This window comes from Echinops telfairi, unplaced genomic scaffold (assembly GCF_000313985.2).
Source record: "Echinops telfairi isolate 266 unplaced genomic scaffold, ASM31398v2 ScPeMD7_7457;HRSCAF=8495, whole genome shotgun sequence".
NCBI lineage: Eukaryota > Metazoa > Chordata > Mammalia > Afrosoricida > Tenrecidae > Echinops > Echinops telfairi.
Genome location: NW_022111357.1, coordinates 289380 through 300958, shown reverse-complemented (window position 1 = coordinate 300958; position 11579 = coordinate 289380). Strand labels below are relative to the sequence as shown.

The 11579-nt window shown below is 57.5% G+C and overlaps 1 protein-coding gene across 1 annotated transcript in view; it reads right to left on the bottom strand.

Moving 5' to 3' along the window:
• SLC2A1 (solute carrier family 2 member 1) overlaps positions 1-11010 on the bottom strand; it is a 15174-nt gene extending 4164 nt beyond the window's left edge. The window contains exons 1-5 of the mRNA XM_004704916.2: positions 10993-11010; positions 10779-10874; positions 1267-1427; positions 831-1071; positions 26-188 (exon numbers count right to left, since the gene is read on the bottom strand). Of these exons, the coding sequence (XP_004704973.2) occupies positions 26-188; positions 831-1071; positions 1267-1427; positions 10779-10874; positions 10993-11010 (679 nt within the window). The remainder of the gene's footprint in view (positions 1-25; positions 189-830; positions 1072-1266; positions 1428-10778; positions 10875-10992) is intronic.
• Positions 11011-11579: the final 569 nt, after the last annotated feature.

The window sequence follows — 11579 nt, the reverse complement described above, 5'->3', positions numbered from 1 at the left end:
GGGGGGGAGCGAGGCCAGGCCGTACCACTCTTGGCCCGGTTCTCCTCGTTGCGGTTGATGAGCAGGAAGCGAGGACTCTCGGGGCAGAAGGGCAGCAGGATGCACTGGATCAAGGCCGGGAGGAAGATGATGCTCAGTAGCAGGGGCCACAGCTCCTGGTTGCCCATGATGGAGTCCAGGCCGAACACCTAGGGCAAGAAGCAGCAGGCATGGAAGGAACAGCTGTGGGGACCCCTCAGTTCACCTTCAGTGGTCCCCACCTGCTTGGCCACTGCCCCTTTAGGGAAAGGGCTCTGGGTGTGAAGCCCGAGGGACCTGGGCTCCCATCGGCATTTCGACCCACGTGAGGCTTAAGCTCATCTGCAGCACTGGCCACCCCACCCCCCTCTTAGCCTCTCCTGGGGACCAAAGGGCAAGACAGCATGGGCAGGGCTGGGGGCTAAGAGGGGCCGCCCTCCGGGGGAGAGGGCGCAGTCAGCGTAAAGGCCTGGGGCTTGCAGGGGATACAGTTTGCTGTGGTCACAAGGCCCAGGGGGCCCAGGGTGGGAGCTGTCTTCTGGGGACTGTGCCCAGGTCATGTACCACGTGTCTTTCTCTGCAGGGCTGTAGAGGCTGAGCCTGCTAACTGAAGGTGGGTGGTATGAACCCATCAGCCACTCTATAGGGTAGAATCTGCTTTGATAAAGGCTGACAGCCTCCGGGACCCTGTGAGACAGTTCTACCCTGCCCAGCAGGACTGCTCTGGGTTGGAGAGGGTTGCGTGGCTAGGGTAACTCTGTGAGGCTGGACTCCGAGCTGAGCCCCTGAAACTGCAGGTGGGCAGCACATACCTGGGCGATGAGGATGCCGACGACGATGCCCAGCTGGTGCAGGGTGCCCAGGGCCCCGCGGAGGGCGGTGGGGGACACCTCCCCCACATACATGGGCACAAAGCCCGTGGTCAGGCCACTGTACACCCCGATGATGAACCGACCCAGGATCAGCATCTCGAAGGACTTGCCCAGCTTTGAGAAGCCCATGAGCAGGGAGGACAAGAAGGCCAGTAGGTTGATCATCAGCATGGAATTCCGCCTGTGGGCGGGGCCGCAGGTCAGGGGGGTGCCCTGGGTAAGACTCCCAGGGGCAGGAGTAGTACCCAGGACAGGCAGGCAGGGCAGTCTCCCACTTCCCAGTCCAACCCGGCATTCCGTGGGCAGGGCAGCCCCTCCCCTTCCCTCAGACCAGGGCTCCCCAGGGGCAGAGCCAGCCCAGGACCCTCCTGCTCACCGGCCAAAGCGGTTAACAAAGAGGCCCACGGAGAAGGAGCCGATCATGCCGCCCACGGAGAAGATGGCCACGGAGAGGGACCAGAGCGTGGTGAGCGTGGCGGGCAGGATGGGCTCGTTGTAGCGGTGCAGCCATGTCTGGTTGTAGAACTCCTCGATCACCTGCAGGGGGAAGCGGCCTGGCGGGTGAACCCAAGACCAGGACCCTCCCTCCAAGAGGGCCCAGCTGCATGCTCCTGACCGGATCCCCCCCTGCCCCTCCTGTTCCTGGGCCTCACTTTCTCCACATGAGGAACTGTCTATGGCAGGCTCGGCCCTCGCACTACCCTCGCTCACGGTCCACCTTCCAGTGTCCTGTGGCGTCACACACCCAACACGGTGTGCTGGCAGATGACCAATAAGTGGCAGTGACAGTTCAGCCAGAGGGAGGCACAGGGAGGAAGTACTCCTCCACTTCAGTTCCTGCCACCAGGGCCCTGTGCCAACCCCCCGCTGGAGGAGACACAGCTGGACAGACAGGTTTTGCCATCTAGGAGCCAGGGAGGAGTGAAGGCCAGGCCCTCTGACGCTGACACTGGGGACTGGCAGCCTCCTGACAGGGCACCGCCACCTTTTGTTCCCAGGCCTAGCTCCCTCAGGTCTAAGCCCACCTGGAACAGCTTCCAGCCTCCTGCCCCTTCAGGTGCCCAGCTGGGCGGCAAAGGGGAAAGCTGAAGGACAAGGCCGCCATTCCAGGAATTGGAGACACCTGTCCCAGCACAGCCCTGCTTTGGGGCTGGGGGGAGCTGGCCGGGTCCCAGGTTTGAGGTAGTGGGGCAGCACTGGTTTTGCCTGACCACACTCATGCATCATGCCCTGAGACTTGCCAGACCCATCCAAGCCACCCTTGGAGCTGGGTGCAGGCCCAGGGTCCACAGAAACAGTTTCTCGTACGCTAAGAGCAGACGGCTTCCAAGAATCTGTGGGGAAATTCCCTTATCTTTTAATCCCACATTTCCACAAGCCATTTAGAGCCCCCTTGTATTGAAAGTGCTTATGGCATAGTGGTTACACGCTGGGCTGTTAACTGCAAGGTCAGCAGTTCGAAACCAAAGAGGGGGTTCTTTCTCCCATACAGAATTACAGTCTGGGACACTCACAGGGGCATGCTGAGTCTACCTCCAGTGGGTTTGGTTTTATCCAGTGCCCTGTTGCTTAAAATCCATGCTCCTGCTACATGCCCAAATTTCAGCCCAGCCTGTCACCTGCCACCAGCTCCACCCCTAGCACACCAGAGGCACCTTCCGTGCACGGTCCACTCCCCGCCCCTCCAGGCCTTGGCAGATGTCCTGCTCCTACCTGGAGGGCACCTCTCAAGGGTGTGATCTCTGACCACCTGGAGAATCCGCCAGGGCCTGTCCCAGAGCAGAGGCCAGGCCTTCGGGTGAGGGAAGGGCCTGGGTTCTCCTGGAAACCTGCTTCTGGGGGCAGGAGGGCTGACTCCCAAACAGAGCACAGTGACTGTTTTCAAGAGACACGGCCACAGAGGAGGGTGGACTGGGGCAGTGAGGGCCCGTTTATCAGGCTGTGTGGGGAACACGCTGTCCTGGACAAGGGAACGGTCCAGATAAGTAAGCTCAACTCCTGGTCTCTCGGAGGCCCCAACTCTTCTGAGCCGACATCAGGTGGAAGAGACCTTTCTCCCTTCTGTCACTCTCACTTGGCTGTCCTGGCAACCAGTCCCAGGGACTCACCAAGAAGAGGGGTTTCCCCCTGTGCTGACATCCTCCCACACCGCTAGCTCTCTGCCTCCCATAGTTCTCAGGGTAATGCGCCCTTCCCTCTGGAAAGGTGAGTAAAGGGAGAGTAATGCTGAGTCAGGGCTTACAGGAGTGGCAGCTCAGGTGGGACCCTCTTCCTCTAGTGACTTGGCTCGAGATTGGGAGATAATGGATAAACTCGTGGTGTTATCAAAGCCCCGCCCCAGATTAAGCAGTGTCAAGCCCACGGTAAGCACAAGTCAGAGGATCCACACCCAGTCCAAGCTGCTGCCCGGCTCTTTCCCCAGCCCACTCACTACCTGCGGACTGGGAGGCAAAGGATGGCGGGGTTTAGGGGCTATGAGAAACCTCTCTCCAGCCCATCATTGAGCCTGGGGGACCAAGAAGCCCAGGGGCCACTGAGCATCAGTGTGAGTCGGCTTAAAGAGATGGGCTGGCTCTAGAGAGTTGGCTCTGGAGAGCTGCAAGCCCGTGGGCTGGCTGATTTCCAGTATAAACAAGTCCTTACTCCCCGCGCGGTTCTCCAGGAGAGCTGCTTTAAACAGCTCCTTAGGAGTCCCCCTGGTCCAGCCTGGGCAGCTGTGGGTGAGGACCACAGGTCTGGGAGGAAGTGCTCACTTCCTCTCTGTGACAGGGTGTCTGGGGCCTGGGTGGGTGGCAGAGCACTGTGACGCATCGCCAGACGTAAATATGCATGCGCTGACTACCGTCATCACTGTGGTTCCTGTGACCTTCAGGGGCAGGAAGGACAGGGCTTTCCATTAAAAAAAAATTTGCCCGTGGACAACACCCCGCCCCCTGAGGAATGTACAGTGCAGGGAAGAGGCTGGCAGGGGCAGGGGCCTGCTGCAGGAGGCCAAGCCCTGTCTGCTGAGCCCTGCCTGGCTGTCTAGGGCAGAGGGACGAACCAGACCGGTCTGTGGAATCCCGGAGAGGACAGGCCTCAAAGGACATAGCGCTCGTGGAAAGAAGAGCTTTCTAGGTCCCAGGGAGTGACACTGCCCCGCCCCATCTCTGAAGGTGGTGAGTTCCCTGTCAATCAGGGGTGTGCAAGTCACGTGATCTAGGGCAGGGTTTGGCGTGTTTTCGGTACAGGGCCCGAGAGAAAATATTTTAGGGTCTGTGGGTCACATGCGGCTTCAAGATCTTATTTTTCTTCCTCCTTTTTCTTAAACAATCCTTAAAAAATGTTTTTAAAAATCCTTAGCTCATGGGCTGTTAAACAAAACAAAACTAACAACAGACTGCCAGCCAGATCCGACCTTCCTGCCCACCCTTGGTCTAGAATCTAGCCTGCTGACAAGAGGCCCATCCAGTAGATGGAGTGTGTTTTTTGGGGTCTCCAGCAGGTCCCAACATCCCTTCCTATGGGATTCTGTAGACATCCCTTGACCCCAGGAAGCTGGCTTTCCCAGATGGCCCCTGACAGATAGACACCCTGATGGACACCTCCCCACCCCTCTAGGCCCTTCCTCCTCTCAGATGTAACTGGGGGGACTAAGGGGTTAAGCAGCCAAGCAGTGAGCTCCAGGAAGGGGGAGGAGGGCTAGGAGATCCAGTTTAGTCCCTCACCTTGGCCCTGACCCCTGTTTTCTGTCCTCCATCCCCCAGTTTCCAGCCCAGAGCTATATCTCCATAGCAACCCATAGCCACACCCAGAGCGAGCCTGCTGGGAACAGAGAGCCAGAAGCTCCTGGATAAGCTGGACAGACAGCCCTGCCTGCTGGTCTCTCCGGGTCTCTCCCCAGTGCCTAGCAGGCCAGAAGCTGGGTCCCAAGGCCAACCAGGCGACTTCTCTTGAAGAGCCCTGAACATGGCTTCTCTCCGAGCCAAGGCCAGGTCTTCGGTGCTGCCTCAGCTGCCTCCTGACTGGTCCCCGGCCCCCAGGGTGACAGGGCAGCCAGGGTAAAGCTCCCCACCCACACGATGACTCAGGCCCTTCCTCTTACTACCCGGACACCCACACCTCTGGGCTCCACGTGGGTGCTCTGTGCCTTCTTCCTGGTGAGTTGGTTCATCACCTTTCAGATCCTGCACTGGCTTCTGAAGGTCATTCTGATAGCCACCCCTTCACTGCAGGGGTTCTAAGTTGGGTGGGAGGAGCTGGGCGGTGAGGGTGGGGGGATTGTGTGGCAACTGTTCAGAGACAGTTTGGGCCGTCACCCTGGCAAAATGCTTCTGGAAGCTGGTGAGTAGAGGCCAGGGCTGCTGGCAAACATCCTACAATGCCCCAAACAGTCCCACTGCCAAAGAATGACCTTGGCCCGACCAGCAACCGTGCTGGTCCTGGAGAATCTTGGCTCAGTAAGCCAGCACCTGCCCCTCCCCCGGCTTCCACGGTGTCTCTCCAGCTTCTGTGGCTGCTAATTAGTGTTTGATGCTCCTCAGGTCTGATTTCACCTGTGTCTGGTGTCCAGCACCGGCTTGTGGGTAGAGAGCTGCTACTGACGAACAAGCCCTGGGGGTCGCTAAGGACTCAGCGATGCATGTGGATATAGTGGCGGCCACTATGTCCTACATCCTAAGACCTTGTGCAACTGTGTGTGGGAGCCCGCTGGGATGCCTGAGCAGAACAGAGCTTGACCCGGCGTGGATGTATGTGAGAGGCAGGCTCTGGCATATAACCGCCGGCCCTTCCCCAGCGGCCAAGGCTCAGGTTGGAGTTGGACTCACTGGGGTTGAACCCCTGCCCCATCACTCACTGGCTGTGTGTCCGTGGGCCCATTCACAGCCTGTTCCCGCTTCTTGGGGAACAAGGATGACAGTGCCTACCTAAGTGGACTACGATGAGGAACAATGAGTTGCTATTCCTTACAGGGCTTGGGACCATGTCAGGCACACAGCAAGGAAGCTGGAAGGGCTTGTGGAGAAAGACCCCAGATTCTTTGGAGCAAGGCTGATGAGAAGGGGCTGCCGAGCCCCAGGGAGGGCGGGCAGGGCGCTTCTAGCTGCCATTGTCCGGGAGCTGACCGGTTTCCTCCTCTGTCAAATAAGGAGGGCTGAGCCACGGAGTCCTCTGCTCTGTCCAGGCCAAACGTCTGGATTCTGAGGAGGCCTCTTTCTCAGACATGCCTGACAGTCCCTTGGCCAGGACCTCACGGTTTCTCAGTGGCCTTTAGTCATCTCTGCTGGCAACTGAGCTCACTTGGGGTGGGAGCTGGGGGTAAGGCAAGCCTTGGGTCATCTCTGGGTGGTAGTCAGGATGCCCTCTGTGGATTTATTCGCCTCCTCTGTGGCTGAGCTCATGCCCATCTCTTCATGCCCATCTCAGAGAAACCCCTGGCAGCATGTCTGCACGCACACACTGCAGCGTGGGGGGGTGGGGGGCAAGCACAGGGCATAGGGAGCCCTGAAACTCGAGCCCAGCTCAGCCTCTCCCTCTGCAGGTGAGCTCCCCTGACCTCAGTTTCCTCTGTAGACCTGCTTGCCTTGTAAAGCTGCTTCAAGATAATTTACGGGGAGGTGCTCTATAAACATTTAAGATAATGTTATGATTCATTAACCACTTCCAGGAGGAAACCCTGTGGGGCCTGGCTTATTGAAGAGGCCACGCTTTTGTAATGGACAGTTATTACTTGCATCTTAAACATCAGGGTAGCAGTCTCTTCTCCAGAGTAGGCAAACCATGACCAACCCAGAGCAACTGCCCAAGTTCACCTAGGCAGCTATGAGACGTCCGCCAGGTAGGGATTCTACAGCAGCGGAGCAAGGCGTGCCACTGCGTCTTGGCACAAGCTGGTCCCTGCCTGGGTGCCTGTCCCTCCTTCTCCACAAAAGCTCACCCATCAAGGTCTAGCAAGGCAGCCAACTTCTCTGAACCCCTCTCTCCCCTCACCGCCACCCTGGCAGAACATGTTGAAGTCCTCTATGAATCTACCCGGGGCCTTCTGACGTTTGAGGGTGGGACAATCCGGTTCCCCTCTGCCTCCTGAGCCCAGGCCAGGACCAGACACAAAGGTCAGGATTTGGCTGTCTTGGTGATGGCTACCCCCCCCCATCCCTCGCAAGACACCCTGCGGCTACAATGGTGAGGTGCTTGGCTCTTAACCCAAAGGCTGGGGCTGTGAACCTACCAATGGCTCCATGGGAGAAGACCCAAGATCTGCTCTATAAAAAGGAACCCAGCCCCCACCCCACCCCCGGGGGGCAGTTTGACCCACAACTACAGAGTGGCTGTGAGTCGGAATGGACCCATCTCTCCCCACGATGCTCAGAAAGTCTTGGCAGCCGTGAATCCCGTCCATCCCAAGACAATGCCTTCAGTGTCGATTGTCAGTGGTGTGTCACCCGGTTTGCGGGCCACCTGGCTTGCCCTGTTATTACACATGCCCTCCGAGCTGCACTTCCATTTCTCCTAGTTAGCGCTTCTAATCTGCTCCCGGCTGGAAGAGCTAGTGAGAAGTGTTTGGAAAGTGCAAAAGTAAATAGACCAGGGGCCCAAGTGCTTGCCCCGGAAACGCCACTCGATTCCGGTGCGTGCGCTTGAGCGCTATCAATTCTAGTCACTCTGGAGCTTCCCTCCTCAGAGGTGGTGTCTGAAGAGACCTCTGGCCAGGTGCCCAGGGTTCCTGTAAAGGCCGCTTATAACCTCAGCTGGGCCCTCTGCGCTGCCCACCCACTTTTACAGCCATTCCAACTCTCACCTACTTCTGATCACATCCTTCTGAACCTCCACAACCTGAATCTGAGGATCAAGTCCCTCCTGGCCAAATCCAACCTTTCCTTTCCCAACTCCTGCCTCTGTGAGAAGCCTCTTCCCTTGCTGCCGCCTCCCTCTTCTGCTGACACCCTTCAGATTTAAAAAGGAAGTCTTCAGATTAAAACAAATAAAAATTAAATCCGAACATACCCCCCTCTTCCAGTGCTTTCTTCCTGTTCCACAGGTGCCTCATTTCGCTCTCTCCACCCATGGGACTCCACTTTGCCACCCCCAAGGTCACCGCCACATCCTTTTTTTGGGGGGTGGTGGTGGGGTTTAGCGCTGTAGCCATGATCTGTGGTTCTGTGCCATCTCGGAGGCATTTGGCCGCCTTCCTTCCCTCTACCGATGGGCAGGCACACTTCTAGTACGCTACCACTGTGCGGACTCCTATTCATGAAGGAGACCCCCGTGAATGGTGGAGTAGAATAGGGCCCACGGGGTGGTCTTCAATAGCTGGCTCTTCAGAAGTAGATCATGAGACAGACCATGGGAGTTCAAACCGCCACCCTTTCAGGGAGTAAACTCGCGCGTTCATGTGCGTCATCCAGGGGCTCCCACCCACGAAAGAGCAGTGAACAAACTAGACGAGAGCCCCTGCCCTTCCAGCTTTGACGCTCCCTTTGTCTTAAAAAGTCCTGGGCTCCTGGTTTGAGAGGTCTAGCTCTTCTGCCCCTGCCTACCAGCCTCCTTTGCCCAATAGGGATGTTCTCAGGGGCTTGAGCCAGCCTCGTTATTCCAGTCGCCCGAGGGCATTGGCATCCATACCTCTTCAGATACCGGCGCTCAACCCCAAGCCTTCCCTCCAGCCTGGCTGCTCTCCTAAGAAAGATCCGTCCGTGCCTCCTGTCGCTGCTTCCCACCCAACTTCAATTCCTGCGCATCCTTCAGATGCCTGTCAGCTCAGCACACCCGCTCTGCAAAGCCTTCTCTTTTCCTCATGATGAATCAATCACCAAATCCCGTCCATTGGTCCTTCTGTGTTTCATGTTTATACTTGTGTTGCAACACGGTGTTCTCACTCCTTTGCCTGTCTCTGTTCTCACAGTCTTGGACCCAGCCTGCCTCACTAGGTCTGAATCATTTCCCTGTGATGCAAATCTGACCTTGTCTGCCCTTGTCTGGTGGCTTCCTGTTGTCCACTGATGTCCACACTCACAAGGCCCTTCCGGTCGGTCCCTGGTTGGCCTTCCCAACCTTCCTTTTCTGCTGTTCCTCAAGTGACACCCAGCCAGTCACTGTTTACGGATGTCAGCTTACCTCGCTTCTCGGCATCTGTCCCCATCTGCTGACACCCCCACTCTCCTCCCCCCAGATTCCATCTCGGGAATCCCTATCCTGACCATAGGAGCCCTGGTGGCGAAGGGGGTTGCGCTTTACACTCTAACAGCGAGGTCAGCAGTTCCCATCCACCAGCTGCTCCACAGGAGGAAGAGGAGTCCTTTTGCTCCCCCAAGATTTATACTCTCAGAAACCCACTGGGACTGTACTGTTTTACAGGGTCGCTGTGGGTACGAATCAACTCTATAGCAGTGAGCTGAGTTTTCAAGAGTTTTATTCTGGCCATGAATCCTGACTGAGGGTCCTTGGGTCTGCCTTTAGCTCCCTCCCTTTGTGACCACTTTCAAGATATTGCTGGATCCAGTCGCACAACCTTGGCTGCACACGACTTTAAAATTCACCCAAGACCAAGTGGATCGGAATCGAGTGTCCACCTGCGATCGAGGTGGAGTGCACTTTGTAAAAGCAGGTCTTGCAAGTGTGGCCCCAGCCGCCATTTCAGGCAAGTGTGGAAAAGTCCCACCGCTGCCGCTGTGCTCAGCATGACTCAGCCAGCACAGCACGCCTCCCGCTCCAATACCGGCTGTGGGCGTGGCCCCATAGCCACCCTCCACCTATTTGGAGGAGCTGACTGACGCTGCCCAGCCCCCTGAACAGGCTGCGTGTTCCTCGGGAGTCAGACACTCACTACTCTCCTGCCTCAACTACCAGCATCACCGGTGGATAAGGAGTGAATGAGGGCGGGCGGGGTGGCCCCTCTCACCCCATCCTTCCTGGGAAGGGCTAATTCTTCCATCTGATGAAGATCGGAGACTCTGGTGAGGCTTCTGACACTGCCTATTTACCAGCTAAGAGCGTCTCCCCTCTGACTGCCGGAGCTTCAGTTCCCAAGTCTATTTAATGGACATCTGTCCAGCCGCATACCCTGTGTAAAATGTCCGCGACAGAGGTGGGGCTGGGCTGGTGAATTTCCTGTCCTGTCCTTTCCCCTCCCCCTCTGTCCCCCCCGGAAAGCAGACGGGCTCTGTAGAGAAATGGAGGTGATCGATCGCCTGGGGGCCTTCCAGCCCTGACATTCAAGTGAGCAAGTCAGGGCAGATCCAGGATGGGTCTCTCGGAAAAGGAAGTCAATCACAGATCTCCAACCACTGTGGTTCCCTGCGGTGAGACACCATCTTTGCTTTGACTGGCACAGGGCCTTTGGGGAGAGAAAGCACTGCCAAGCCAGAGCCAATTCCTCACACGTGAGGCATGGGGGGGGTGAGCACAGCTTCCGGGACCCCCTGGCAGGCATGGGGCTCCAAGGCAGCCTGCTATTAGATACCCGCTCTGGCTATGTCCAGATGGGAGGAGCAGCTTGGGCAGGTGTCTCCTCTGGACACTTTCTCCATCTGAAAGTGGGCGCGATGATGACTGCCTGCCTGCCAGGACTAGAGGGAGGAGCAAGTGCCAAAGTCCTTTGTCGGGCCCAGAACCACATGGGAACATGGCGTCACGACTGACTCCGAGCACTGCTCACGCAATGGCGTGGCCGTGTTGGGCAGAAGATTGCTGAGGAAGACCCCTAAGGAATCTGCAGGCTCTGATGGTCTAGCATTTTTCCGTCATAGTCCAAGGCCAGAGAAGTGCCTCTGCCCTCCTGGTGGAGGAGGGCAAGGAGAGGTAGGCAGTGACCTAATGCAAATGACCACTGCCCCCCAGGGGGTAGTAGGAGCCTGTAGGTGTGGGCTGTGAGCCAAGAGAGTAGGTAGCAAAGGATGGCATAGCACTCACCTTCTGGGGGGCATTGATGACCCCAGTATTGTAACCAAACTGCAGGGAGCCGAGTACTGCCCCTCCCACAGCCAGCAAGAGGCGACCGGTCAGCTTCTGCGGAGAGAAACAAAAAGGAGGGCTGTCACAGGCAGGCAAGCCATGTCTGGGCCCAGGTTACTCGAGGGCAGGGCCTGCGCTGGCAGGTCCCCCTGTTCAGACTGGCTCACCTGACTCTTGGCGGCGGCACCATGCCTGCCCTTCTCCCAGGAAACTTGGCCACTCCTGACCTTAGGTGCCTGAGCCAGCCCTGCCCATTTCTAGATGCTGGCCGCTGCCTTACTGGGGGAGAGGGGGGTGTTAGCACCCTGGTGTCTCCTCCTCCTGGTGGAACCATGCTTGGGGTCCAAGTGGTTCTTGACCAGGAGATCCAGGAGTCAAACCACCCACGCATTGGAACGCCATCAGCCAAACGATGTGGTAGGTGTATCAAGGGGGAGGGGTTCGCCCTGGACTTGTTGCTGGCACCTAATTCTAGCCCACGGCCAACTTGTGAGCTACAAAACGCAAAGTCATTCTCCTTAACACCTCTCCGACCAAGGCCAACCTGTGGACTACAAAATGCTAAGTCATCCTCCTGAACACCTCTCCCCGCTTTTCCCTCACAGTTCTGCATCTACAAAATGGGCTGAGTCATGCTGTCAGCATGAGATGCGGGCCTGGGCAGCTGAGATAAAATGCATATCATGCAAGGCTCGGCGGCAGAGCCAGGGCTGGAACCTTGGTCCCCGACTACCCCACGCGGTGCCCCGCGTAGCAAAG